This window comes from Brassica napus, chromosome C8 (assembly GCF_020379485.1).
Source record: "Brassica napus cultivar Da-Ae chromosome C8, Da-Ae, whole genome shotgun sequence".
In the NCBI taxonomy this organism is placed as follows: Eukaryota; Viridiplantae; Streptophyta; class Magnoliopsida; order Brassicales; family Brassicaceae; genus Brassica; species Brassica napus.
Genome location: NC_063451.1, coordinates 28,912,030 through 28,939,308, shown reverse-complemented (window position 1 = coordinate 28,939,308; position 27,279 = coordinate 28,912,030). Strand labels below are relative to the sequence as shown.

The window sequence follows — 27,279 nt, the reverse complement described above, 5'->3', positions numbered from 1 at the left end:
TATTTTCATATTTGGGTGTTATTTTGGTCATAAAAACAGTGTTTCATAAAAAAAAAAAACAAAAGCAAAATATTTTTTTTTCATCTTTGGGTGTCAGTTTAGTCATTTTCAAAAAAAAAAATCGGTGTTAGTTCGATCATTTTCACATTTGGGTATTATTTTGGTCATAAAAACAGTGTTTCATAAAAAAAAAAATTTCTTTCCATTTTTGAGTGTCATTTCGGTCAATTTCTAAATAAAAAATACACTGAAGTTTGTGAAAAAAAAACACTGAAGTGAAGCATTAGTGGGTATTACTATAATCATTGAAAATCCATGTATATAATTATTCGGTGCTAAATTTACGCCTTCAATCACTGACAAATATTATGTTTCCTTCTTTTGTTACTTTGAATACATTACGATTTATAAATATTATGTTTCCTTCTTATACTTGGAGATGATATTAAGATGGAGATGATACTAAGATTTTTTTGTTGGTCGATTTGAAGCAAAAAGCGGAGGTAAAAAGTTATGATTGAATAAAATACAATATAATTATACAAACTAGTCTTGATCATAAAAAAAAAATTATGCAAACTAATATGTACAATCTCAAAATAAGTATACATGCATTTTGTCTCTAATATCTTACAGACCAATCATAATTCATAGCATATTATGATGGTTCATATATTTCAGTTTACATCAGTTATAATACAAAATTAGGACAAGGCGCGGGATGATAATTCGATTTGAAAATTGTTATGTATTTAACAAATTCTATATATTTTGCATAAAATTAATGGATAAAACATGCTTAATATGTTGTATAATATGTTAAAATTGATTAATCAAAGTAGTATTACGTATTTTGCATGGTGCATTTATTGTAAAATATATTGAAAACAAACTGAATTATAATTAAATATAATATAAATTTATAATTTTTACAAAATACATGTTTGGCTACTTTGTGTTACGTGACTTTCCTGATTTGTGTTTTTATTATTAAAACAAAAGATGAATTATATCAAAATATGGACACAAAATTTTGAGAAAACAAAGATTTATATCTTTGGGCAATAACCCAAAACATATACAATATGGTCCAATAAAGATCGATAAATTAAAGCCAATTAATACATAAACTATTCCCGGAAAAGGGTCTCTCCACCACGAAACATGTTGACAAAAATTAGATGCATTTATTTTCTTTATTTCTCTGTGTCTTTTAGTTATCACTTCTTCTTCAGAGTCACCAATCCAATGTCCGACGAAACCTTGACGAAATCAAGACAAAAAAAGTCCTTTTCTGTTTATCAAAACAATTCATTCTTTTCTCAAAGCCGATCGATCTACTCTTCTAAAGGTTTGACTCTTATATTTTGGTTTCTAATCATACATATGAAACAATTAGGGCTTTGATTGCTAATATAGCTTGATTTTATTACTTCCATTTGTTTATATATCTCTCATCTCTAATGGTAGTTCAGCCATCACCTGAGATTTTTTCAAGACATACAATCGAAAAGTAATCATTCTAGACATGTGAATGGTAAAGTATCTATTTCTCCATTCTTATTTTAAGAATTCCGAATTATTAAAACACAAGACAGTTCTAATCTCTGGGTTTTTTTTTTTTGCAATCCTTTGGGAACTCAACTGAGTTTAAATAAGAGCAAATATGTTGAGAAAATTATAAATTCACCCAATACTAAGTTCACAGAGTTTGAGTTCCCCTTATACATGATCGGATGCTTCTTCAGGTAACGGCTACTTAGGAGATGAAAAATCTAAATGATATTTGTGACAGATTGTAATATCATTTTATATTTGTTTTCAGGACTCAATTGTTGTCCCTGCAGTATTTGATCTAGATTGCATAAGAGAGATGCCACTCAGATAACATGGTAAGTTTCCTCCTGCTATTTACTGAGATTGATTGATATCATTTGAATAATTGGGGACTGGTTAGTGTCCACACTTAGTAAGTAGTAGTATATTTGTATGGGTACTGAATAAAACAAAAATATTTTATTTTGTAGAACAGTCTCTTAAAACGTATAGAAAAAAACCTTGTGAAACACATATAGAAGAAAAAAAAATAGAGGATACTCTTAAACAAAACAGAGCGATAAGAACCACCTGAATGGATCACCGTAAAATTGATGAGGAATTTTGTTTGTCCCTGATGCAGCACATGGACGAACTGTCCAACTTCATCCTTCTTCACGGTTCCATGAATGTTATCACCCTATTAAAGAGGAACACAAAATAGTGAGCAACCTTAAAAACTATATGAGACTATAACAAAAGTTTTTAAGCAATATAAATACTCATATAAACTTACTCTAGAATCCACGAAGACCATCTCAATAGTCTCACTACCCGCAGCTGAATACTGCGTCCACAGCCGGATGATTTTAACCTTAACCTGTCACATTGACTTGAAAGGCCTCAAATCAGAGATATGGTTCATTGTAGCCATGTTGATTTTTTTAGTTTTTTGCTCTGGTTTAGTGAATGAAGAAATGACTCATATCCTCTTTGGCTTATATATGAGGAAAACTTAGAATTAAGGAGAATATATGCGTAATGTAAGGCATTTAATGGAATAGATTTAGCTCCAATCACTCTTAAATCTAAGAATTATATATTTTCTGTTTGCCATAGATAAGTCATTGATACAATATTCTTTGTAAATGTAGTAGTAACTTACGGAATCACCATAAATATTTACCATATAAAAGGGATATTGTGGGTTCTAAATAACTAATTTAGTCAAAACTATATATATACACTAACCTAAAATGAAAATGGCCACATCGACGACATATTTAATGGACGTACTTAGGTAAGTTATTAGGCTAGATACATTATGATCTTAATTGCATGAACCGGCATACAATTGTACTGCAAATTCAAAGAACATGGTTGAAATTCGACCAATTCGGTTTGTGGTTCAAATAGAGTATATACATCTTGTGCTTCTCATCGAGTTCATGCAGTTATAAATAATGTCGTTGTAGTGTTATTCTCGTAGTTAAACATCATGATGAATACATGAAAACTATGTTAAGTTGGGTGAAAGAACAGTGTATTCAGTTCGGTCAAATTTGACAAAAAACCATTGTTAAGTCATATTCTTTTTAAGTATTTATGTCTATTTGATTGTTTAGAATGCATATGTGATATAGTCTCATATATGTCTGTCATGCTACATATTGCAGGCGAATGCGGAGTACTACATATGGCTGTGATTGGTTCATGGAAGTTATATGTCTAACTTCATCGTATGAAAGGAGAGTACTCCTCTATGTAAATTTTAATTTTAATATAAGGCAATGTTGATAGAGAAGGACCAACGCCAATTTTGGATGGTAATGGCATTTGATGTAAATACTTTAGTGAAGAATGGGTAGTTTAATATATAGGCTAAGAGTGAATGTGGTGCTGCCACCTCAGCATGACATGCTTGTAAATAATTTACATTTCAAAGGTTGCTTTTTCAAATTGCTTATCCATTAATAAGAAAGGGATAGCCTATAAGTTTTTTACAAAGCTCGTAATTATTATGAATTCCAATGATGCCAACAACTAAAGTCATTATCAAACTGAATGCAAATATCTAACAAAAGCAAAGTTTTAAATAAAGGAAAAACAAAGTCTTCATTCAAACAGGAAATAAAGAATACAACCACTCAGCATGCATGAAGTGAGTGATGTAGTCTCTAATGAAACAAAGTCTGATATTTGAAACGAAAGAAAGCATAGTCTTTAGGTAAACGTAAAAACATAAATTAAAACGCAGCAATAACAATCACTGTGTAAGAGAGTAGTCTGAAGCTGATTTAGCCACTCTTAGGGCGCTTGGCTCTCCTGACTCAAGACGCTCAGATGCTTTTCTAACCATATTACCCGCAGCATCTTCGAAGCCTCTTGAAGGATTAGCCTTTTCTTCCAAGTGTTCTATGGGCTGTGGAGCTTCTGGCGGGAGTATCTTGGTGACAGTCAGGGTTTGAGTCTTGTATGTCATGTTATGGTCGGAAACCTTCACAATGAATATGCGCTTCTGCCCTATTGCATCAAGTAGAGCTTGCAGCACCGGCACGCAATGGTCAGCATCCACACCAGCATTGGGCTAACGTTAAAAAAAATAAAATCAAAATCAAATAGGTATTAGTTCAAATAATATCACGCTATGAATAGTCAGGTATGAAATTACCTCAAAGTAACTGGCAACTAATTCTGACGCATGCTTCCCGGTCAGCTCTTTGCCAGCATCACCAAGTACAACAAAAAACTGCTTGCTCACTCTCATCATAAACAAAGATCTTTGTGAGGTACCTGCAATGAAAGAAGATTAACTATTAGTACTGACAAAAAGAAAAAGAAAATATGTATACAACACTTACTAAGCAACGCCTGTAACTTCCCCTTTCCCACACTTCTTGTTGTTACAAATCAGAGAGGTATGCCCTTTTACTGCCTTACTATTACATCCATCGCAAGAAATGTAATACCAGGCAGAACCCTGGACTACATCATCGATAGTTGCTGTGCATTCAAACCAAGCAACCTTCATGGTATAAAAAAACAATTTTCATCAATAATCAGGAGCATGGAAATGAATGTAAAAAAAAAAAACAGAACAACTCTCATATACCTTAGAATCTTCCCGCTTGATGTAAGAGGATATCTCCCCTAGAGTCACTGTCTCAGGCTTAGTGAAGACCTCAGCAGCAACCCTATTAGCATTGTCAGAGTTAGAGCTCAACCTGAGGAAAAATGTAAGCCAAAATTATGTTAGAAATGAAATCGCGTAAAATGACAAAGCAAAAGTTGCATGAAAATAACCGAGTTCTCAAATGAATACCATTCAAGATAATCTTTGCTAGGCTGGGCATCAGCATCCATGAACACTCGAGATGATGACATTGTAGTGAGAGCAAGTGTTCCTGTTAAAAAGTATGAATGAAGATGACTATCCGTAACATATTCTCTGTCTCATCTAATAAAAATAGAAAGACCTAATACAATTGAATTTGTGATACGACAGCTAAGTTCTGGATATGAGCATGATGTTTTATAAGTGATATTCTAACCTCCAATGTGTTTGGGGTTCACAGTGGTGACTAACAGAACGCTTGGGGTGCCTCCATAAGATTTGAATTTCTGGCAGAAGTCGGATGCAGCCTTGTCCCATATGTAGAGAGCTTCAGCACTGGTCCACTACATAAAATGAAACAATCATGTATTAAGGACAACTCACAATGAAAAAATCTAACAAATGGACAAACTTACTCATGTGTCTGAACATGAACACATAGATGCCGCTTCTCTGAGATATCAACCTCGTCAAGAACAATATGGTCAGAGATAGTCTGCCCATTCACCAGCTTCATATGGCCAACATAATCTGTAATAAAATCAAAGAAATCCGCATACATCAAACTTCTAAATCAAACGTAACTATAAATTGCTCATCAGTTGTTCAAATATTTCAATTACTCTAATTAACTAACAAAACTCAACGGACTAATACTCATTTGAGGTGATGAAATATATCTAAAGTTTTAAGCAAAAATCATCAGTAATCCAACAGACTTACCATAAAGGTCACCCTTAGAGTCACAGTTGGCCTTAAACTCCTCATAGCCGTGGAACCTGAACCTATCCTCTGGAATTGGGACCGGAGGGTTCTCAAGAACCGATAAAACATAATTCCAGGTGAATGAGACGGTGGCGATATGATCAGCAACCCGATATTGAACTTTCCTTCTGGACCCGAAGAAGTTGCTCAGCTTATACACGACTCCATCTGTTAGATCAAAGGTCCCGACCCGTCCGGCTGGAACAAAAACTTGAATAACAGTCCCCTGTAGATAATATCAAAGCATCGATTAATATAGATACCATCTCAATCGAGCAATACTAAACCTATAGAAAAAAATAAAAAAAATTTGAGACATACCTCTTCATCGATAAGGAGCATCTCTTCTCCAATGAGGGTTTTCGTGAGTGGATTTCGAGCCTCCCAGAAGTGAATCAGAAAAAACCTCAACTCCGCTTCACGTGGGCTGAATGAAACATCTCGGAAGAACATGACTTGGTCTACATGCGCGGAGGAGAGAGCGGTAGCAACGTTTGGTTTCACCGGAATGGTAGATGAAACATCAGTCTTCACAATCGCCGAGGAAACAATGGACTTCCCATTTGGTTTCACAGTAGCAGAGGAGGCGGCGATCTTCTTGCCGGTCTTGCGGTCACTGGAGTCGGGGGAGTCGCCGGTGGGTTCCATCGGGATGAATGTCTGAGTTTTTTTTTTCTGAGAGAATGATTTCGATGGAGACATAAGATAAGAAAAGAGATCTATAAATAGAAAAATTGAAAGGAAGGTGAAAAGAAGCCATTGAATGAGTTGAAACAAAGTCTTGATTAGAGTAATTAGTGATGAAGTTAATCGGCTAAACGGATTTGCAGAGAAGGGGAAAGGAAGAGGTGGAAGTCGAAAGGTAGGAGAAGAAGGAACTTAGGTTACACCGTCTTTGCTTCTCCGAAACACGAACACAACACATATGGGCCGGAATAAACAGAAGCCCAAACTAAGCGGGTCGCAAAATACACCTGAAGCCCAACTTGAACCAACTCGTTGCTGACATGGCCGAACGCTGCTTTTTTACTGGATGAATTTCCAATCCGACGTGGACCATCTCAGAAAGCTTAATATTTGTCTTTTAGTATAGTTTAGATATGTCAAAGTGAGTAACTTATTATATGCTAATATATTTGTACGATTCATTGCTTTACTGTTTAAAGTCACCTCACAAAAATATTATGCTTTAAATTCATTTGTGTACAAATTTGGAGGTCAAACTCAAGTACATCTACAATTTTGGTAACAATCACAAAGGCTTATTATCGATTTCAAAGAGACGTATATTGAATATTTTAAATTGGATCCCAAATTCAAGCATAAAAAAACAATCAAAAATCTTAGTCTTTCCTATTTCTTTGGTTCACATCAAAACATACCATAAACAACCACAAAATCTTATTGTTCACACACGCTCTACAACTATTAAGCCTACAATTGTGGAACAACCACAAAATCTTAGGGTAGGAATGGTGACCAAAGAATGAAGAGGAACAATGCATTCCTTAACATTTTTAAGAAATTTTATCATTCATAATGAATAGTTTTTCATTTTCATTCATTTTCATTCTTTTTATTGTAGAGAAATATAAAACAATTTTTTTCCTCGGTAAATATGATAACGAAATATCATTCCTCATGATTCCTATAATTTTGTTCCTTTCTGTTCAATTTTAATCCGAGCTACTAATTTTTTTTAATTAAATTTGAATATATGATACAAACACATATTCATCGTATTCACACATACTCATGTACGACAACAACTTTCAAAAATTATGACATCATAGATAGTAAAATGATTGAGTATAAAAAATGTTTTAAAAAAGCTCAATTAATATTTTTCTTGCAAATACAGTTGAGTTTTATGAAATTAATATGAGTAAGCTTAAACCTAGATAAAGATGTGAAATATTTATAGTTATTTTTGGTTTATAATTGTTTTAACATATAATTATCTATTAAAATAATAGGAGTCCTTTTACAATTTTCTTTTGTTTAGGCCTTTTTATAAAGGAATATTACTTATTTTATAATTAGTTTTATTTATGATTTTTATTAAATAATTTCTTGTACTTGTAGGATTTTTTTAATAGTCACTATATATTGTCTTTTACAATTCTCTTTATTTAGAAGTTTTTTTAATAGAAAAATTACTATTAAATAATAATTATCTTTTGTGTAGGGTTTTAAAAAAAGAAAATTACTATTAAATAATATCTATAATTGACTTTTTCCCAAAACTCGTTTTTGTTATTATCTTTATATATATATATATATATATATATATTTAGTTATGAGAGATATTAACACACGTCGCAATCTTAAAAAATTAATCTACATGTGTCACAATCGTGTTAATTAACAATTTTGAAGAACCAAATTTTATATAATAAAATATATTATTTTAATTTTAGATTGTAAGAAATTTAAAGTAAAGATGAATTTTGAAAATTTAAAAATAATTAAACGGGTTATCCAAACCCTTAACGAACCTGAATCAAAATTTATAAATACCTAATGAGACTGATTTTTTTTATTCCTGAAAACCCAAAACGCTAATAGCCCCTTCGACAAGCTTGTACTCTTTCGCCATAAAACCTAGAAAGCTTCCTTCCTTTAGTTCAATCCAGCATCCGCCATGGGTATGGTTTTCTCGAGCTCTCTCCTTTTTCGATTTATCATCTTTTATGCGAGCTTACTTACGGCTTATGTAGCTCAGTATAATCGTCTGTTTGAATTTGGCCCTCCGGATTGATTCAATCTGAAATCAGAATTATCTAGTCTAGTTTGTGTAGCATGAAGATTCGGATGTAGCAGATGGTTGTAAAAGCTCACATGAAACTTGTTTGCCCTGTTATGCTAAACTTTAAGCTTTTTTGGATTAGCCAACTTCTCATTCTCAGTAATTTTTCTCGTAGTGGTTTTCCCGGACATTTAGGGTTAGTTTCTGTACATACTTGGTCTGTCTTGGAGTGAAAGTGTCTGTCTTATATGTTGAACCTGAATGGGTGTGCCACGTTATTTTGTTTGCGCAATATATGTTCCTCATGATAGTTATTTGTGGGTTTCCAATTGTTATGTGCCTTGGTAATATTTAAGAAATATGAGTTTTTTCTGTCCTTTATATCCTTTTTATTAACTATGTAGATCTTGAGGCTGAGATCCGTGCATTACAGCTTGATTCGGCAGGTAATTTCTGAAGATAAACAAGCACGAAATCTTTTTCTTATTTCAATAATAATAAGTCGTGGTTGAGGGAGGGTCCAAGGTTTATGGTGTGATGAGATCGAATACTGATTCTTATAGTATGTATTTATCTTTGCTTTGCAGACCTGAAAGATAATGTGCAAGAATCAGCGCCAGTACCTGTTGAGAAACAAGGTTCCTATATCTTTCATGTTCCCTCTCTTTCCCTTTTATTTTTTCCTAAAATTAGCTCAGTTTATGTGGAGTATGCCACGTTGGTGAAATTTTTTATGGACCCTTGTCTGTTTCAGCTACTGAGGATCATGATCAGGAAATACTCCTTCCAGTGCATAACCCAGCTAAAGGTTTAGATTTTCTCACACTACTCCTGTCTTATATTTCTGTTTTCGGCTGTCTGGTTAAAGATCTAATTGTCTTTCTTGTATATTTTAATCATTTTAGCTAAAGAGAAGGCGGCCCAAGAGAAGGCTGCGAAAGAGGAAGCGGAAGAAGAGGCAGAAGCAAACAAAAAGCGACACTTGAATGCGGTCTTCATTGGGCATGTTGGTATGTCTATCTGCTTGTTGATTTATTTTCATCAGTGTACTTTCATAATAGATACATCTTGTGTATTTTCTAAATTAGTACCAGGATGTTTATGCATCACAGCTTTTGAAATCCGGTCTTGAGCTATCAGTCTTTGTGTGTGTTTTAAGTTTGTACGTAATGGCTGATTCTTGCGTTAATCTTAACACGGGCTACTTTCAATTATAGATGCAGGAAAATCTACAATTGGAGGACAGATTCTATTTCTCAGCGGTCAGGTGGACGACCGACAAATCCAGAAGTATGATGAGAAGGAAGCAAAAGACGAAAGTAGAGAAAGCTGGTGAGTGTTTCTGATTAATTCAAACTGATAAGCAATGTTTCTGTTCTAGTTTTCTGTTTTAATTAACTTGTTATTGACCTGTATGTTAGGTATATGGCATATATAATGGATACAAATGAAGAAGAGAGGGCCAAGGTACCTTACGTGTTTTGATTAATGTTTCTTCGTCTAGTAAAACTCTGTGTCCCAGAGGATAGAATTCACGTGTCTTGATTTGACAGGGTAAAACAGTTGAAGTTGGAAGGGCTCATTTTGAAACTGAGAGCACAAGGTTTACCCTTTTGGATGCTCCGGTAAGGGATCAGTTTAAAATGATAGTCTTCTTGTTCATTTGTTTTTCATGTCGATTATTTTCTTCTAATCTCTTGTGCGTTTTTGAAATTGTAGGGTCACAAGAGTTATGTACCCAATATGATTAGTGGAGCATCTCAGGCGGACATTGGCGTGCTGGTTAGTCTGCGTTCCTTACTGTAGCATAAGTCCTATGTAGGAAGCCTATTAATTTCCTGCTCTCATCTCTCCGTTGTAGGTGATTTCGGCTCGTAAAGGTGAATTTGAAACAGGATTTGAGAAGGGTGGGCAGACACGTGAACATGTCCAACTCGCAAAAACACTGGGCGTGTCGAAGCTGGTTGTTGTGGTGAACAAAATGGACGATCCAACTGTGAACTGGTCGAAAGAGAGGTACTTACATCAAACTTTCTAATCCCTGCCAATGTTGATATTCAAATCTCTTTCCATCGTCCACGTCTTTATGAACTTCTATGCAGGTACGATGAAATAGAACAAAAAATGGTACCATTTCTTAAATCCTCTAGCTACAACACCAAGAAAGGTATCAGTGTGAACTATTAACGTGTCCGATTAGGTATGTTCTAATTGCATGTTTAATTTGTTCTTTTTGCTCTCTTGTTGTTCAGATGTTATCTTCTTGCCTATATCCGGTCTAATAATGGGGGTTAATATGGATAAGAGGATGGATCGAAACGTTTGTCCATGGTACAGTGGCCCTAGCTTTTTCGAAGTACTTGATTCTATTGAAGTTCCACCACGAGATAATGGTCCATTCAGGTGAACCTTCACTGTCTCTTTGTCTTATTATTATTTTTTTCATTCAAGTTTGTTCTTTGTTATTTTATATTTGTTCATGGATTCTTGAAATCCATGACTCGCGTACTCATGCTGCTTATGGATAATCACATCCACATGCAACTACTCTTAACTTTGGCATATGTTTTAACATGCTTAATAAAAAAACGTCTTCTATAGTTTCTTTTCCATTCTTTTAATGCTGTGTTAACCCAAACTGATGTTATGAATTGTATAGGATGCCTATTATAGATAAATTTAAAGACATGGGAACTATTGTTATGGGAAAAGTAGAATCTGGCAGCATTAAGGAGGGTGATTCCTTGATTATTATGCCAAACAAGGTACTTTTCCCAAATGTATTCCCTCACATCTCATATTTTAACTGCCAGCTCATTGTCTGTTTCCCTGATAACTTTCACGTATCAATAACGTAGGAGCCCGTGAAAGTTGTTGCTATATATTGCGACGAAGATAAAGTTAAGCATGCTGGACCTGGTGAGAATTTGAGAGTCCGCATAACTGGCATCGAAGATGAGGATATACTTTCAGGTTTTGTTATATCCAGCACGGGTGAGTTTGATAATTTTTGTGGATATCTGGAATCTTTAGCATTCTCGTTTTGTTATTAGTTATACTAATGTGGAGTTTTTTCTTTGTTAGTAAAACCTGTACCTGCTGTTACTGAGTTTGTTGCACAACTACAAATCATTGGGCTGCCTGAAAAGGTAAGCACATGTTTCTTCTGAAATGTCTTAACTTTTGAGCATATACGTTTCTGAATAGTGTTGCTCGCTTGCCTGTATATTCGTAAAATTAACCCCTTGAGTCTTTCATTATTTTGCTGCTCCTGTAGGCTGTTCTCACAGCTGGTTACAAGGCTATTCTGCACATTCATGCGGTTGTTGAGGAATATGAGATCATGGAATTGATAGGCCAAATCGATATATGGAGACGAGGGAGCCCATGAAAAATAAAGGAGTTCGGTTTGTGAAGAACGGTGCTGGTGTGGTCTGCCGTATACAGGTATGGTTACTTCTGATTGCCTTTTTCCCCATAAATTTTTTAATTCTTAGCCATTAGTTTTTAATTCCAGAAAATTTAGATTTAAGTTTCTATTCCAATCCAAGAAAAAGCTGAAATATTACTTCATTTTGAACTTGGTACAATCAGCAAGTTATTATCATTATCAAGTCTTTATAATCTTAACTCTCTGCTATCCGTTGATGTATCTCTGCAGGTTACCAATTCAATCTGTGTTGAAAAATTCTCAGATTTCCCTCAGCTAGGAAGATTCACTCTACGAACTGAAGGTAAAAGATTTCCGAGACTGTCTCAAATGCAATGCAGAATATAATAATCACCCATCTAAGTTTACAAATTTTTTTACTTGGGGTCACTCACTCACTGCAGGGAAAACAGTAGCTGTTGGGAAGGTGACTGCGCTCTCAGGTGCTTCCTCAAGCGCTTGATTCAAATTTTGTGAGGAAAACACGGTGACCGACTAGTTTCGTGATTTTTAGTTATTTGGAACGACCAAGTTGAATTCCCTAAACCAAAATCGTAGTTCCAATCGGGGTTTTGAGATTTACTGCTGCAGATGTGTAACCTTAGACTGTTTTTTTTTTAGAAATTTAAAAGCTAGAAAGAGTATTATGATGAACATGAGTGTGACTTTTTTCTTTCTGTTAAGCTAAATTTACAATTACTACTACTACTATTACCCTCTTAGCTGAGTCTGTTTTTCAGCTTTTTGGAGTTCAAAATTTTAAGCAGCCAAGGAAACACTAATTGTTCCTTTATGCTTGCTTACACAAGTGCATGTTATGCAACCTGAGTGATGCAGTTTTGGGGTTTGCACTGGTTAACTGACAACTAATGCATCCATAGTCAAATTAAACCGGATAAGGATTACCAACTTATACCAAACCAATGGTAAGAATAAAGCAGTGCTCGGCGTTATGGTTATACTTATACCAAACCAGTGGTACGATATCGAGATAACGGTCGAGAGAAATAATCTATAGCTGAAAGCTTTTCTTAGCCAAATAAAACTGGTGGATCACAATAGAGACCAGCTCTAGTTTTTCTTTCCTTTTTCCGGTTTGGTCTGTCTGTAAAATCGATGTGTAAAAGAAGAAGAATGATAAAGCAGGAAGTTTGTTAGTTACGATTTACGATGATGGTCTCACCAGCTTCATGGGTTTTGTCCCCATCTTCTTCTTCTGTCGTCTTTAGTCGTCGCCAGAGGTTACCTTTGGTGAGATCAGCCGTCGACGGTAGGAACGAGATTGTTCCACCGGCACAGAGTCAAATCCCTAACAAAGTACTCTCCTTGTGCCTTTTCATTGTTTTATTGGTTAACAAAGTTCAAAGCTTGTCGAAGTTAATCGTGGTTGAGTTTTGGGTTTTGTATTACTATGGTCACCAAGTGTTTGGATAAGCACTGGATTTTTTTCACTTTTGGATAAGAGTTTTTTAATGTTTATTTACTTATTTTGAACATGGGGATTGTAGGAAGTAACGGAGAGCGTGAGTGTGTTAAAAACGGCTGCAAAAACTCGGAAGGTAGCAGCAGAGGAGATTTTAGCTGCTTTCTCTGCTATTGAAAAGGCTAAGGTTGATCCATCACCATTCCTCGAAACACTAGGTGGATCCGAGTCCCCTGGACGAACATGGATGCTCATCTTCACTGCCGAGGTCCATTATAATAGTCATTCATATCTCAAAATGCTTTAGTCTGATTATATCACTGATATGGAACTCTTATACTATACGACCATACAGAAGAAACTGAAGAAAGGTCGTTATTTCCCTCTAACCGCTGTTCAGAGATTTGATGCTGCGGTAAGCCTCCTCCTCTGTATGCTCCTAAGTCCCCATCACAGTCTTTGTAACTGAATCAGTGTCTGTAGAGATCAAAAGCTATTTACTTTATAGCACATATACTCTTTTAGTTTAGATAAGGCTTCTCATATATATATATTATATTACATTTTGGAAGTAATAGCAACACAGTTGTTTTTTATTTTAATCTTGAATCAGGGGAAAAGAATAGAGAACGGGGTGTATCTTGGTCCACTAGGAGCTTTGACCTTTGAAGGAAAGTTTTCATGGAAGAACCGTATCCTAGCCTTCATTTTCGAACAGATACGCATAAAGATTGGACCTTTAGATCCTATAAAGATCGGTTTGGGAAAGAAAGACGCAGAGGTAGAGCCGAGTAACAAAGACCCTTTCTTCATTTGGTTTTACGTCGATGAAGAAATAGCTGTTGCTCGCGGAAGAAGTGGTGGTACAGCTTTCTGGTGTCGTTGTCGCCGCATTGCTTCATAATGATGATCACTCTTTTCTTCTTCTCTAAAAGCTTTCCCTTGTAAAAATCTTTGAATGTGTGAATGATACAATATGAGTCATCTGCAATGTTGTGATGTAAACTAAACCCGGATGGTCTAAGGTTGTGGTAGGAAAAATTCATGGGCTCTTTCAGTTTGGTTTAACACAAACTGGATTGTGTTTAATTCGAATAAAACCATGTCGTTTGGAGTGTATTACCTTCACGCATGGCATAAAAACCGAGAACCGAAAACCAAACCGGAAACGAACCCGAAAGCGAACCGAAATTCAAAAATAACCGAGCAGTTCCTGTATTTTTATAACTGAAAATCGAACCAGAGAACCAAATAGGTACCATATATCTGAAATATAATATGAGTCATCTGCAATGTTGTGATGTAAACTAAACCCGAAAAATATTTCTATAACCGAAAAATCGAATTCGAGAACCAAATGGGTACCAGAATATCCAAAATATTGTACCTAAAAATATTAATTATATTTGGTATTAAAAATATAAAATATTCCAACATATTACTTATACACCGAACTACCGGAATTTTTTTTGAAATACCCAGATATTTTTTATCTAAAGCATTTAAAAATATCCAAATTATTATAGAAAATTAAATTATCTGAATATTTTTTTATCCAAAGTATTAAGATTTATTTGAATTACCCGATTTTTATTCGAAATCCCCCAAAAAATTGTTTTTTACTTCCAATTGTCCCAAATTAACCGAAAAACCAGAAACCGAAATAATCGAACCGGATCCGAACTGAATATCAGTGTATCACAGATAACTGAACGGTAGGGGTGTCAAATGGGCCGTCCGGACGGATTTGGGTATGTCCAGATGGACTTTTTTTTTGGGCATTTTTGGCCGAAGCCCAAATAATTCCATTACCAAATAGGACCATTACCAAATAGGACCATGTCCAATTGGACTGTCCATGAAGTCCAGATGTCCACTTAATGTAAAAAATCTAATTTTCAATTTAAAAGATGTACAGATTCTAAATGTCAAATATAACATTTTGAACTTACTTAAACTTAATGTTTTAACAAAACCCATTACACTTTAGAGGCTTAGATCGATATTCCCAAATCCCAAAATCCCAAAATCCCTAATCCCTAAATCGAGAAAGAGAGACTGTAACAAACCTGAAACAAGTCGGCTTACGAGAGAGAACGTTTGGGTTTGAGTTACGAGAAAGAGATTTGGGTTATGAGAAAGAGAATTGGGTTACAAGAGTGAAAAAGATGAAGTGAAGAAGATCGAGCTCTCTCGTGATTCACGAAAAAGGAATTCTGATTTTTCCCCAAATCGATTAACCCTAAACATTTTAAAATTTTGGGCTGCCCATGTCCATTTGGTTTTGCCCATTTGGGCCATGGGTTTATTTGGACCTCGTCTATTTGGACATACACTTTTCCGGACGAATATGGACTATCCATATTAGTCCATATTGATTTAGCCCATTTGACATCCCTACTGAACGGTTCTATCTGAAAAACCGAAACTGAAAGAATCGAACCGGAATTGAACGAAAACCGAACCCACGTGCCTAATTACCTTTATTAATCATTATTATTATTATTTATTTTTTTAACCACTACCTTTGTTAATTATTTATACTGTTTGAGCGCAGTCTCCCACTTCTCCAGCTAAGTAAATAATAAAAGTAATACACTACACGCCGTCGTTTCGTTCCCTCGGTTTGCCGATTGCCTCTAGAGACGCACCAAGCACCAACGGCTACTTTATTTCTCCGGCGAAATGGCTTCGCCGGAGATGGAGCAGCGAAAGAAAGTTGCTGATAGGTATCTCAAGCAAGAGGTCCTCGGGCAAGGTACTTACGGAGTCGTCTTCAAAGCCACTGACACTAAGGTGCCTATTTCGTCTTTCCTGATTTCTTCAAATTCGCCAATGGAATTAGGGTTTTTTGGATCCGTTTGGTAATACTGATTCAATTTCTTCCTGAATGTTTGAGTTAGTTTCTGGGTGTTCAATTAGACTTGCAAGTTATTAACATTTTCATTTTCATAATGATTTTGGATCTCGGCAACCTTTTCTGTTTGTGCAGACGGGAGAAACTGTAGCGATCAAGAAGATAAGGATTGGTAAACAAAAAGAAGGTGTGAATATCACTGCTCTCAGGGAAATCAAAATGCTGAAAGAGCTAAAGCATCCACATATTATTCTCTTGATTGATGCGTTTCCTCACAAACAAAACTTGCATCTTGTGTTTGAGTTCATGGAGACTGACCTCGAAGGAGTCATTCGAGATTCAAACGTATTCTTCTCACCTGCCGACGTTAAATCTTACCTTCTAATGACACTGAAAGGACTTGCTTATTGCCACGAGAAAAGGGTTTTGCACAGGTGCTTGTTTATAATCCTAAGCAGCTTTCTTTGGTCTATCTAATGCTGATTGGGTTTTAGGACTCATTATGTATCGTTTGACTTCAGGGATATGAAGCCAAATAACTTGCTGATTGGACCTGATGGACAGCTTAAACTTGCAGATTTTGGGTTAGCACGTATATTTGGAAGTCCAGATCGTAAGTTTACCCACCAGGTATGGTTTCTTCTCATTGCCATTTTTTTTTGCTTGTAGTATAAATAAATTAGTCAGTATTCAGTAATACCAAATTGTCTTGTATGAATTCATTAAAGTAGTCTTGGAAACTCTTTTGATTTCTCTTGTTGTATACGAATCTCTGAATTGATGAAATTTCTTGTCAAAACTCTTATAATGGATTTCTGTTTTCTGATTATCGATACTCTAAAATGTGACATGTATTAAGTAGTCATAAGTCTCAGCTCAAAATTACATGATGGAGCAGTTGCTATCTCATCTCTCTATTATAAATTGTGCTATTAACCAGACCCCTGACCTGAGCTATTTCTGTCTTTTTTTCATTTTCCTTTGAAAACCCATTATTACAGTAGATGTGTAATGCACCTTAATAACGTGTTGTTTCTACTTGTTTCATTATCTTGATATATCTGATGATGCACAGGTGTTTGCTAGATGGTACAGAGCACCAGAACTTTTGTTTGGTGCAAAACGATATGGTGCTGCAGTTGATGTTTGGGCTGCGGGCTGCGTATTTGCCGAACTTCTGCTACGCAGACCATTTCTTCAGGTTAAAAAGAATCTTAGTCCAATCTTTGTCTCTTTGGATCTTATACTCTCAGTCAGGCTACTTAATACTTCTCTAGTATTATTATTTTTTTTGTGTGCTTACATACTCAGTTTTCCTTCGTCGCAGGGAAATAGTGATATCGATCAATTAAGCAAAATATTTACTGCCTTTGGGACACCAAAGGCAGACCAGTGGCCTGACATGAAAAACCTTCCTGATTACGTAGAGTATCAATTTGTCCCTGCACCTTCTCTGCCTTCTTTGTTCCCAACAGTTAGTGAAGATGCTCTCGACTTGTTGTCCAAGATGTTTACGTATGACCCAAAGGCTAGAATTTCCGTTACGCAGGCGCTAGAACACAGGTGCCTAAAGCTCGTCACCTATTTATAGAAAAAAGTATATCAAGTTCTGTTCTCACACCTTTGCTTTCATATTTTTTAGGTACTTTACTTCTGCACCTTCTCCTACTGACCCTTCCAAGCTACCAAAGCCAATTCGCAAGCAGGAATCTAAAGCTTCTTACGGTAAACATGAGGCGATTAAAGTGATATCACCACCACGTAAGATAAGAAGAGTAATGCCTGAGCGTGGGAGGCTTGATGGTATGAAGTCTCGCGTTGACAAGGATCAACCAGCACCCATGTCATTGGATTTTACCATTCTCGCTGAGCGGCCTCCAAACCGACCTACCATCACCAGGTAAAAATAGATCCCCCACCCGTGTTACTACTACCTTTGTCTCTGTTGTTTTTGCAGCCTCAAGATTGAATATGTTTTGATAGCTTCTTATTCCTGTTCATTTTGTAGTGCCGATAGATCTCATCTGAAGAGGAAGCTCGACCTCGACTTCCAATAGTAATGTTCTTGCCTTTCTTCAGTTTCACATTCTGGTGAGACCCACAACATTGTTAGATTGTCATTTTTAGTGTTGTTGGTGTAAGTTTGCGATTTATTCGTTTTTTTTCCCCCTTAATTCACAATCACAATGATAATAATACTTCGTTGTCCCACTTGCTTTATTTAATGTAAACTGATCATCATGTACTACATAGTCTATTTGATTATAAAGATCTCTACTTTTGCTTCTGTGTATCTTTTGCACTATAAAGATCGCTCTGTTCAATCTCTAAACTCATTCTTTCTTCCAGTGGCAGACCTAAGTGTATAATTGATATAGTGACAGCCTCAAATATTAGACATTTCAGAACCTCAAATCTTCTTTTTCTCCCTCTGTGTTTTACTGTTGGATTCAATAAGCTATGATCACTGTGTGTAAAACAACAAAGGTTATTCGAATCATTGTTTCTTTGCTTAGACCTTGTTACCACCATCATCATTATTTCCGTCTTTAAAAAACACATATACAGCAGAGGATACCTACTAATTTACAACAAGCCAAAATAAAATATTTTGAAAAAAATCTAAAAAAACCAAAATTTATTTCAAAACCTATAAAATAATCAAGGTATAAATAAACAGGCGGTTAAAATATTGGGTCGGGTTATTTAACTTAAGAGTCGGATCTAAAATCGGGTCAGGGTTAGGGGGGGAACACGGTTTATATACGTGTGGCCCGAGAGCTCCTCCTCTCTAGACCGACGCGAGAAGGGTGAGAATCGATTACGTTGCGACGAAAACCTAGAATAATATCTCCAGATTATCTAACTTCCCTGTAGGCCTAGAGATTCCCACTAGCCGCCTGGAATCATCTACGATTGCCTGATTCAGTCTACAACGATCGCGGGGTGCTCAAAAGGACGAGACTTGCTGCTTTTTTACTCAATTCCACACGTTTGTATCAGCAGTCGCTCGGATTAGGCTTTGAAGGGTCGTTCCATCCTTCTCGTTGGCTCCTGTTGTATGATTCCATAGTGTTTGCTCTTTGTTTGTTTTTTTTTTTTTTGCTTTTGATTAAGCAAAGGCTTTGATTTTGTATTTTGTATGATCAACAACTTTCTCCATTGTAATCTTCTCCCCCCAGTTTACATTATTCGAAATATTCAGGCAAAACATAGTTGAGGCAGATCTTTTTTTTATGTTCTAGAAATCTAATTGAAACATTTGAGAGAGAAAAAATAAGATTAAAAAAAAAAACAGGAAGAGAAAAAAAAAGGAGAGAGAGGAAAGAACATAGTAAGATTGATGGCTAATGTCCAGCAAAGGTATGGTATTACAGAACCTATCTCTTTGGGAGGACCAACGGAGCTTGATGTGGTCAAGACACGAGAGCTCGAGAAGGTTTTGCTCATACCTTAAAAAACTTGTGTTTCAGTTACGCTTTGTTGAATTACTTGTATTTTAGTCTTTTGTTACTTGATTGTTCAGTACTTGCAAGATGTTGGATTGTACGAGGGGAAGGAGGAAGCTGTTAGAAGAGAGGAGGTTCTCGGGAGACTAGACCAGGTTAGAAGAAATTGTGCTTATGGGTTTTTCATTGTTGTTTGTAACAAATCCATGGTAAGGTCTTCTTTGTTATGTGTGCAGATTGTAAAAATATGGATTAAGACGATCAGCCGCGCCAAAGGGTTGAATGATCAGCTGCTTCATGAGGCCAATGCAGAGATATTTACTTTCGGTTCTTATCGTCTAGGGGTAACCATATAGATTTGTAGAAGATTGACTTTGTTATTTTGTACTGTGAACTCTTTTGGTGTATAGAGAAAGGACATATCATGAATTGGTTGTGTAAACTCTGTGTTTTCATTCTGTTGTTTTTAGATGTTCCTGTGTAGGAAGTAGCATAAATTATCTTCACATGCTCTTTTGTTCTTTGTAGCATATCTAGTGTTCCTATAACAGTTTGTTTTCTTTCCTCAAATAGGTACATGGACCTGGTGCTGATATAGACACTTTATGTGTGGGGCCTAGACATGCAACTAGAGAAGTACTTCTAACCTCTTGCATCTATACGTTGGCTTGAATGTGTCTTCTGTCGATTTATTAACTTCAGTCTTCTTCTTTGTATTGCCAATAGGGTGATTTCTTTGGTGAGCTACAAAGGATGCTGTCCGAAATGCCTGAAGTAACAGAGCTGCACCCTGTTCCTGATGCTCACGTTCCCTTGATGGGATTCAAACTTAATGGAATTTCTATAGATCTCCTTTACGCACAACTTCCACTCTGGGTTATACCTAAGGTAATTTCTATGTCAATATGTTCATGGTTTTTTATGAGTGGATCATTTGGAAGAATCTTAAGTGTGTTCCCTGCCTGATGAGTATGCTGCAGGATTTAGATATATCACAGGATTCCATTCTACAGAATGCTGATGAGCAAACTGTTCGAAGCCTCAACGGTTGCAGAGTCACTGACCAGATCTTGCGTTTGGTTCCTAACATTGAGGTTTTGTGCTTACTCTTAGTTTTATAGAACTTTCAAAATTCATCCATAAGTTTCCTAATTCGGATTCTATTGTTCTTATTTGTAAGCAGAATTTTAGGACAACATTAAGATGCATGAGGTTTTGGGCCAAGCGACGTGGAGTATACTCTAATGTATCGTGAACTCTTCTCTAGAACTCTTTTACTTCCATTTTATATTTGGGACTATCATGTTACTTATGTCAAGTCTTTCTCTGTTATGATTACTAGGTCTCTGGATTCCTTGGTGGTATAAACTGGGCGTTGCTTGTAGCTCGAATATGTCAACTTTATCCTAACGCACTCCCAAATATGTTAGCGTCTCGGTTCTTCAGGGTCTACACTCAATGGCGTTGGCCAAACCCTGTCCTTCTCTGTTCTATTGATGGAGGATCCTTCGGTCTTCAAGTTTGGGATCCTAGAAGAAACCCAAAAGACAGGTTACACATGATGCCCATCATTACTCCCGCTTATCCTTGTATGAACTCCAGCTATAACGTCTCTGCAAGTACGTTGAGGATTATGACAGGAGAGTTTCAGAGAGGCAAATATATATGTGAGGTAAGAGTTAGATAGTCCTAAGGCTTCTATGCTAATTGATGAGTTATGAGTTATGACTGTCGTTTGATGTCTTTCAGGCTATGGAAGCAAACAAAGCTGACTGGGATACCCTTTTTGAGCCATTTGCATTCTTTGAAGCTTATAAAAACTATCTTCAGATCGACATCTCTGCTGCAAATGTCGATGATCTAAGGAAATGGAAAGGCTGGGTTGAGTCACGTCTCAGACAGCTCACACTGAAGGTGAAACTCTTGTTTATTCTCTGTTGATGTTTTTAAAAAATTGCATATAGAATCACTGATTATTTACATTGTACTTATAGATTGAGAGACATACTTATGACATGCTGCAATGTCACCCTCATACACACGACTATCAAGACGCATCCAGACCACTCCATTGCTCTTACTTTATGGGTCTGCAGCGTAAACATGGAGTTCCAGCAGCAGAAGGCGAGCAGTTCGATATCAGAAGAACAGTTGAGGAGTTTAAACACACTGTTAACGGTTACATGCTGTGGATTCCCGGGATGGAGATTGGTGTCAGCCATATAAAGCGAAGGAGCATTCCTAGCTTCGTGTTTCCTGGTGGAGTTAGACCTTCACATGCCTCTAAAGGAACATGGGACAGCAAACGCCGTTCAGAGAACAGGATTGCTTCTACAGCGAGTGCAGCTACTACCAATACTAATGAAGCGAGCTCTGAAAGTAAAGGTGGTTCTAGCAGTTTAGGAGATGGGAAGAAGAGGAAGCGGGGAGACGATGAGACGCTCACCGATCAGTTAAGGAACTCTAAACGCGTTGGAGTTGCAGTGCCTGTAGAGAATGGTGAAGGCGGGAGCCCGGATCCATCTGTTGGATCCGTTTGCTCTAGTCCTCTGAAAGATTGTTTGACAGACGCTAAATCTGATCCTATCAGTAAGGATCCACCAGAGAATGTTGTTCTTTTCAGCAAGGATACACCAGAGAGTCATCCATTAGAGAAGATAGCCACTCTTCAAGCTCAGAGTCAAGAAACGGAGGAGCTTGAAGACAGTTTTGATTTTGGAAACCAAGTGATTGAGCAGATTTCAAATAAGGATACAATCGTGGCAGCTAGTGCAACTACACCTCCATTCGAGGCCACTACTTCAAATGGCTCACCATTCTCCAACGGAGCAGTGGAAGAACTCGAGGTTCTATTTTAAAGTCAATTTCTATACTTTAAGCTGGTCTCTTGATCTTGTTCTTCTCTGATTTTTCTTTTTCTTAAAGGTTCTACCAATGGGACACCCCGAGGTGACGCATAGAGCTTTAGTGCAACAGCGCAAACCGATAATCAAGTAAGCGTTTCTACTCTTATACTTAGTTTGAATCTGCTTATGGGATTTGACAAACGTTTGCTTGCTTCTGGTTGTCTGATTATTCGCAGATTGAACTTCACGTCTCTGGGCAAAACCAACGGCAAGTAATAATGGTGTTTCCTTACATTGCCAAGGATCTCAGAGCTTAAGTTGAAGGCTTCTTCCTACTTTATGTAAAAGAAGATTTTTTATATTTATATGCTTTTCTTAGATGTTAAAAGCAATTCCTAAATACTTAGCTCGATGTAACACTCGTTTGGATAAGAATCTGAAGATTTTTTATGCAGCGTTTATGTCCCATGGACATACTATTATAGTATTTGGTTTTGGCCAATAATCATGATGTTTTTTCAAGTATCCTTGTGAATTATTTCTTATGTTCACTTTGATTTTATCAAGTCCTTAAGTTATTTCTATTGCTATATAGTAAAATCCAGATCATTTACTTTCTTTTTTTACTTAAAATCATGATAGTATGCCAAAAGTGTATGGGACTATAAGTATATGATGAAATGATTGTAAGAAAAAAAACAAAATCTAAGCCGCAGAATCCTAGGTCACAAACTCTTATTATAGAAATAGTATTTCAATTATCATAATAAAAAAAACCAACAAAGGAAAACAAGATCAAGAAACACACATAACTGACTGCTAAATCACCAAACAACACGCATGAAATAAAGAATCAGAAGATTTGGTTCTATACAGCAACTGCAAGAGACATAGGGGCTTTAATGAAACATCTTAGGATATCATAAACTAAACAAGACACACAGCTCACTCTTTAAGGCTTGGCGTATGCTGTCTTCTTACAGACAGGACAAGCATTCTTCCTCGATAGCCACTGCTTCACGCACTGGACATGGAAGCTGTGTCCACAGTCCAATTTCCCAACCTGACACTCTCTCTCATACTCATCCTGTTACCACCAACATGAACATCAGTGAGGAAACAGCAATATGAAACTCATGAATACAAGCAAGAAATGGAGTGACTCAATCTGGACTTTACCTGACAGATGCTGCATTTTCTATCAGCAAGAGTATTGGATACAGATGGATTGATTTTCCGAAGACAACGACGTATCTCGCTCTCTTTTAGTCCAGTATTCACATAACCAATCCTATCACCAAGCTCTAGTAGTTGCTGTGTAGATCCAACCACAATAATAAAGTTGAGAAGATGAAACTATAAGCTTTTTTTTCTCATGAGATTTTTTTTTGTCTTTGAGAAACATACCTCGTATGACATATTATCAACGTCGAGCCTCAAGCTGTGGAAGTGATCAAGCGAATCTGTTGTCCTTCCCATTAAAAAACCATTCCGGAGCATCATCATCTGCAACGGACAGCATATTAAAAACATGACTACACTAGCTGCATGGTTTAGTTCTTCAACTTAGTCACTGATATTAAATCTTCAACCAGTGTGAGTTGACCGCTTCAAAAAGTCAGGAGTCAAATCTATAACATTTACTAGACAGAACATTCTACCTCGGTAAGATCATCAGGGTAAGGGCGCCGAAGATGGCCATGGTATCTACTTGAGAACAAGGTTGGTTCAACGTGTGAATCAGAGCTCATTAAAGCGTGAGAATGAGGTTCTTGATTGGTAAAACGCCTAGTAAGAACAGAAGAACCCTGCATTGTAACATTGTGTTATTATTGTTCTCTGATTCTCTGAGGCAGTGAGGTTTCTCAATCAAAAACTAATAATTAGAAACTGAATAAACATGAGTCAAGAACCCCCCCCCAGCTAATTTAATCCAATCATAAGCTAAACCATGCTAACACTCCATCCTCTAACCAAGCTAGACAGAAAGAATTGTTTATTGCTTATATCAAAAACCCAAGAGGACCACCACACAAGAAAACAAAATATTATCTTTTCATCATAAACAAAGACTAATAATAGAAAAATCACTCTACCAAAGTAGACCCTTGTGATTTGTCTTAAAGAGAATCCAAACCACACACACACACACACATTTTATAAACTAGCATGGTCCCCAGCAACAACAGCATAGGGATGCTACAACGCTAATAGCTCCAACCACTCCAAACAGTTTCTGCCTAACACAAATCAATAACACTCCCTGTCGTAATAAACTAAACTAACCACCAAAAAAGACTCTTAACTTTGACTTGTAATTAGATATTCTGAGCATAAAGTTACCACCTTTACCTCTGTCTGATTAGGACTGTTCTTGTCCACGTCGATTTTGCGACGCGACGACGGAAGATTCTTTCTCGGAGGATTCACCGACACAGCATCCGTCGAGAATCCTAGTCCCGGACCGCACCAAACATCCGGAACCGCGACGCAGCCGCCGCTGCCATCGACGTCTCTAGACTCGCTCAAGAACCGAACCGAACCATCCTCGTAGCTTCCCTTCTTCTTCTTCGTGTTCCTCTTCTTCTTCTTCTTCTTCTTGTTGTCCCAATCTGCGGAGGAGCGAATCGCGGAGGGGACAGAAACCTCGTGAGCTGCTGCTGCGGTGCAGTTCATTCCCCTAAAGGACGCAGCTTGAGGGAAACCGAGCTGTTTCTTCTTTGTGGGCTCGTTGGAGGAAGTGGGGAGGAGCAAGAAGGAGGACATTGCCGAGTTACAGAAGCGAGTGGGTTGGGAGATTGGGGGGACGACGTGGGTCAGCGGCGGATCATCGTCGGCGGCGCTGTGGCGGATGGTTTGGTGCCTAGCTCGTCGGAGTCTGATGTGTTCGCCGATTGTTGTCGACGACATTCTCAGAGAGAGAGAGAGAGAGTAGAGAGATAAAGGAAGTGTGGGGTAAGAGAAGATACTCGGCGCGGGGAAGAAAGATGAGTGAAAATGATTTCAAGCTTGATGAGTGATGATACAAATAAATAAATATAAATTGTATATTTCGTCGAATAATGATTACAATATTTCAAATATAATATTAACGTGATTTTTGTGTTGTCTTCTGCAACTTTTGTTTTACAGCCGTTAGTATGATTCCAAACAATATTAATTAGCTCACGCATCTCTCGTGAAAATTTTGTGAGTTTGATCAGAAACAAATCAAATATGTATACTTGTATATGCATATATTGATTTCGATATGTAAAATGGCATATGCTACCAAACCAGTAATGATGATTATGGGATATAGGAGCTAGTTAATTTGGAAAAATAAAATGAAAAATTTGACGTGATTTGAGTTTTTTCTTTACTGGGTTTTAATTATTTTGTGGGATTTATTTTTAATGTTTTTGCTTCTTTTCTATTTAATTAAAAAAGTAATCAATCCAAAAGTTTTAAAATTTTGAAACTGATGCTTGCTTGTAAAAATGGGAAAGGTCTTATGTAGCTTTTGTCCCTTTGTCAGATCTGTTTCCATTTTTTTCTTCATAAAAGGGAAGACTTGTCAGAATCAATATCACTAGATTGACTATGATGACGACTTGTAACGTATAGAGCTAATTGTCCTTTGAGAGCCCAAAACTACACATATAAAAGCCCACTCAAAGTTTGGTTCTTTTCCCTTCGGGCGTCACAATTCAGAAAGATGCGTTCTTGTTATACCAAAGCTTTACGAGTATAATAAGCCCACAAAGATGTGTAGATGTCAAACCAAAATTGACTATGATGACTTGAAACTGAATTTAGGTGCGACTCATCTGTTTTATCACATTAGCTAATGTTTCTAATTCTATGCTATCTACATTTTACGAAGGACAAGCATTTGAAAAGAAAAGTGGCCAAGGATCAGGTAGTTGAGATGTTTTAAAAAATATATATTTAAAAGGTGTGTTAAGTAATTGTTTAAGAAAAATCATTGAAAATAGTATGATGCTCTCTTAATCTACATTTGTTTCTGTCTTGTTTCTCTGAATTTTGTTGTTTAAACTAGCTCTGGCACGGATCGGATTTCCGGGTTTTTGAAGATATTTGTGATTTGCTTCGTATGTCACGGATATCTAATTTTTCGATTTACTTTGCTTCGGAAAAATACGGATATTCGGAAAAACGGATATCCAAAAAATAAATAGATATTTGCGGATATTTACGAATACTTACGGATATCTCATTTGTTTTGATTAATACAAATAATTTTAAAAATTTGTATACAAATTTGTTTTGTAAAATATTTTTTTGCATGATATATAAGATAAAAATTAAAAGAAGTAATGAAGCTACATATTTTGTAAATTTTTTAAACTTAGTTAACAATTATAATAAGACAAAACTTAAGAAAAAAGTTATAGTTGTCATAAATTTTTTCACTTCCTTTTATGTAATACTTTTATATAAGTAATAATGTGAATAGAATTTGTCAAATCATACGTTAGAATAATAATTATATAATTTATACATTTAAAACTTTAAATATAATCAAGATATACATGTATTTATATATTATCGGATCGGATCGGATATCCGCTTCCCAAAATTTTAATATTTGTGATTTGCTTCGATTTTAACGGATATTGATTTTTATTATTTGCTTTGCATCGAAAGTTTACGGATATCCAAAATTTTCGGATCGAATCGAAACGAATAACGAATCAAATCAAATTTAACGGATAAAATGTTCAGTCCTAGTTTAAACATTGTGCAATAACTCCCTTAATCCATAAAACAGCATTCTATAGATGTGGCTCATTGGTTGATTTGTGTGGTACACCACATACTAAATACTTGCTTATCATTGGTTAAACATATAATCAGACTTGAAAGTTTAGTAACTAAAATATATGT

The 27,279-nt window shown here is 36.2% G+C and overlaps 6 protein-coding genes and 1 long non-coding RNA gene across 9 annotated transcripts; 5 read left to right on the top strand and 2 right to left on the bottom strand.

The window, feature by feature from the left end:
• Positions 1 to 1,125: 1,125 nt before the first annotated feature.
• LOC106387652 lies at positions 1,126 to 3,187 on the top strand. The gene is made up of 4 exons (XR_001277734.3): positions 1,126 to 1,351; positions 1,476 to 1,748; positions 1,826 to 1,892; positions 2,180 to 3,187. It is a non-coding gene; the product is annotated as an uncharacterized LOC106387652 (long non-coding RNA).
• A 615-nt stretch (positions 3,188 to 3,802) lies between these two features.
• On the bottom strand, positions 3,803 to 6,283 carry LOC106383756. The gene is made up of 9 exons (XM_013823817.1): positions 5,957 to 6,283; positions 5,594 to 5,861; positions 5,301 to 5,401; positions 5,088 to 5,214; positions 4,859 to 4,940; positions 4,649 to 4,760; positions 4,483 to 4,561; positions 4,208 to 4,329; positions 3,803 to 4,123 (listed from the first exon to the last, which is right to left on the bottom strand). Exons 1-9 carry the CDS (start codon positions 6,281 to 6,283, stop codon positions 3,803 to 3,805), a joined length of 1,539 nt encoding a protein of 512 aa, XP_013679271.1.
• A 1,691-nt stretch (positions 6,284 to 7,974) lies between these two features.
• On the top strand, positions 7,975 to 13,132 carry LOC106359300 (eukaryotic peptide chain release factor GTP-binding subunit ERF3A). The gene is given in 19 exon segments (XM_048766439.1): positions 7,975 to 8,283; positions 8,789 to 8,830; positions 8,972 to 9,022; positions 9,139 to 9,192; positions 9,290 to 9,394; positions 9,602 to 9,716; positions 9,806 to 9,851; positions 9,938 to 10,009; positions 10,104 to 10,166; positions 10,246 to 10,400; positions 10,487 to 10,551; positions 10,637 to 10,787; positions 11,044 to 11,149; positions 11,243 to 11,378; positions 11,469 to 11,533; positions 11,662 to 11,751; positions 11,754 to 11,831; positions 12,046 to 12,118; positions 12,219 to 13,132. Coding segments are annotated over 19 exon segments (1,530 nt in total). The 5' UTR covers positions 7,975 to 8,279; the 3' UTR covers positions 12,278 to 13,132.
• On the top strand, positions 12,784 to 14,356 carry BNAC08G17700D. Of its 2 annotated transcripts, none has more exons than XM_013827555.3 (4): positions 12,784 to 13,131; positions 13,323 to 13,505; positions 13,593 to 13,652; positions 13,851 to 14,356. In XM_013827555.3, the coding sequence occupies exons 1-4, from the start codon at positions 12,985 to 12,987 to the stop codon at positions 14,139 to 14,141; spliced, it is 681 nt and encodes a 226-aa protein (XP_013683009.1). In that variant the 5' UTR covers positions 12,784 to 12,984; the 3' UTR covers positions 14,142 to 14,356. The 2 variants fall into 2 exon arrangements, with proteins under 2 accessions (XP_013683009.1, XP_048622397.1); XM_048766440.1 differs by having other exon boundaries at positions 12,848 to 13,131; positions 13,824 to 14,356.
• A 1,441-nt stretch (positions 14,357 to 15,797) lies between these two features.
• On the top strand, positions 15,798 to 18,381 carry LOC106387649 (cyclin-dependent kinase D-3). The gene is made up of 7 exons (XM_013827554.3): positions 15,798 to 16,033; positions 16,230 to 16,528; positions 16,616 to 16,724; positions 17,170 to 17,295; positions 17,422 to 17,657; positions 17,737 to 17,994; positions 18,103 to 18,381. Exons 1-7 carry the CDS (start codon positions 15,923 to 15,925, stop codon positions 18,149 to 18,151), a joined length of 1,188 nt encoding a protein of 395 aa, XP_013683008.2. The 5' UTR covers positions 15,798 to 15,922; the 3' UTR covers positions 18,152 to 18,381.
• A 443-nt stretch (positions 18,382 to 18,824) lies between these two features.
• LOC125591720 (nuclear poly(A) polymerase 1-like) lies at positions 18,825 to 22,914 on the top strand. Its single transcript, XM_048766438.1, has 12 exons — positions 18,825 to 19,533; positions 19,621 to 19,698; positions 19,780 to 19,887; positions 20,117 to 20,179; positions 20,270 to 20,431; positions 20,524 to 20,637; positions 20,727 to 20,789; positions 20,886 to 21,215; positions 21,293 to 21,457; positions 21,538 to 22,389; positions 22,469 to 22,536; positions 22,626 to 22,914. The coding sequence occupies exons 1-12, from the start codon at positions 19,438 to 19,440 to the stop codon at positions 22,663 to 22,665; spliced, it is 2,139 nt and encodes a 712-aa protein (XP_048622395.1). The 5' UTR covers positions 18,825 to 19,437; the 3' UTR covers positions 22,666 to 22,914.
• Positions 22,915 to 23,095: 181 nt separating this feature from the next.
• BNAC08G17670D lies at positions 23,096 to 25,495 on the bottom strand. 2 transcript variants are annotated; one of them, XM_013827551.3, is made up of 5 exons: positions 24,736 to 25,495; positions 24,051 to 24,197; positions 23,797 to 23,895; positions 23,569 to 23,703; positions 23,096 to 23,476 (listed from the first exon to the last, which is right to left on the bottom strand). In XM_013827551.3, exons 1-5 carry the CDS (start codon positions 25,297 to 25,299, stop codon positions 23,342 to 23,344), a joined length of 1,080 nt encoding a protein of 359 aa, XP_013683005.1. In that variant the 5' UTR covers positions 25,300 to 25,495; the 3' UTR covers positions 23,096 to 23,341. The 2 variants fall into 2 exon arrangements, with proteins under 2 accessions (XP_013683005.1, XP_013683006.1); XM_013827552.3 differs by having other exon boundaries at positions 24,742 to 25,495.
• Between the last annotated feature and the right edge of the window lie 1,784 nt (positions 25,496 to 27,279).

What these genes read in the sequence shown, in the direction of transcription:
- LOC106383756 (XM_013823817.1), bottom strand. Translation starts at nt 6,283, where the DNA reads ATGGAACCCACCGGCGACTCCCCCGACTCCAGTGACCGCAAGACCGGC. An exon ending in CTCTAAGGGTGACCTTTATG is followed by an intron (nt 5,402 to 5,593) that starts GTAAGTCTGTTG and finishes ATTTTATTACAG; the next exon opens with ATTATGTTGGCCATATGAAG. An exon ending in TCAAGCGGGAAGATTCTAAG is followed by an intron (nt 4,562 to 4,648) that starts GTATATGAGAGT and finishes TATACCATGAAG; the next exon opens with GTTGCTTGGTTTGAATGCAC.
- BNAC08G17700D (XM_048766440.1), top strand. Translation starts at nt 12,985, where the DNA reads ATGATGGTCTCACCAGCTTCATGGGTTTTGTCCCCATCTTCTTCTTCT. An exon ending in AGAGTCAAATCCCTAACAAA is followed by an intron (nt 13,132 to 13,322) that starts GTACTCTCCTTG and finishes TGGGGATTGTAG; the next exon opens with GAAGTAACGGAGAGCGTGAG. An exon ending in TGCTCATCTTCACTGCCGAG is followed by an intron (nt 13,506 to 13,592) that starts GTCCATTATAAT and finishes ACGACCATACAG; the next exon opens with AAGAAACTGAAGAAAGGTCG.
- LOC106387649 (XM_013827554.3), top strand. Translation starts at nt 15,923, where the DNA reads ATGGCTTCGCCGGAGATGGAGCAGCGAAAGAAAGTTGCTGATAGGTAT. An exon ending in TACGCAGACCATTTCTTCAG is followed by an intron (nt 17,296 to 17,421) that starts GTTAAAAAGAAT and finishes CCTTCGTCGCAG; the next exon opens with GGAAATAGTGATATCGATCA. An exon ending in ACGCAGGCGCTAGAACACAG is followed by an intron (nt 17,658 to 17,736) that starts GTGCCTAAAGCT and finishes CATATTTTTTAG; the next exon opens with GTACTTTACTTCTGCACCTT.
- LOC125591720 (XM_048766438.1), top strand. Translation starts at nt 19,438, where the DNA reads ATGGCTAATGTCCAGCAAAGGTATGGTATTACAGAACCTATCTCTTTG. An exon ending in TCGGTTCTTATCGTCTAGGG is followed by an intron (nt 19,888 to 20,116) that starts GTAACCATATAG and finishes TTCCTCAAATAG; the next exon opens with GTACATGGACCTGGTGCTGA. An exon ending in CTAGACATGCAACTAGAGAA is followed by an intron (nt 20,180 to 20,269) that starts GTACTTCTAACC and finishes TATTGCCAATAG; the next exon opens with GGTGATTTCTTTGGTGAGCT.
- BNAC08G17670D (XM_013827551.3), bottom strand. Translation starts at nt 25,299, where the DNA reads ATGTCGTCGACAACAATCGGCGAACACATCAGACTCCGACGAGCTAGG. An exon ending in ACCCTGATGATCTTACCGAG is followed by an intron (nt 23,896 to 24,050) that starts GTAGAATGTTCT and finishes TGTCCGTTGCAG; the next exon opens with ATGATGATGCTCCGGAATGG. An exon ending in GAAAATGCAGCATCTGTCAG is followed by an intron (nt 23,477 to 23,568) that starts GTAAAGTCCAGA and finishes TGGTGGTAACAG; the next exon opens with GATGAGTATGAGAGAGAGTG.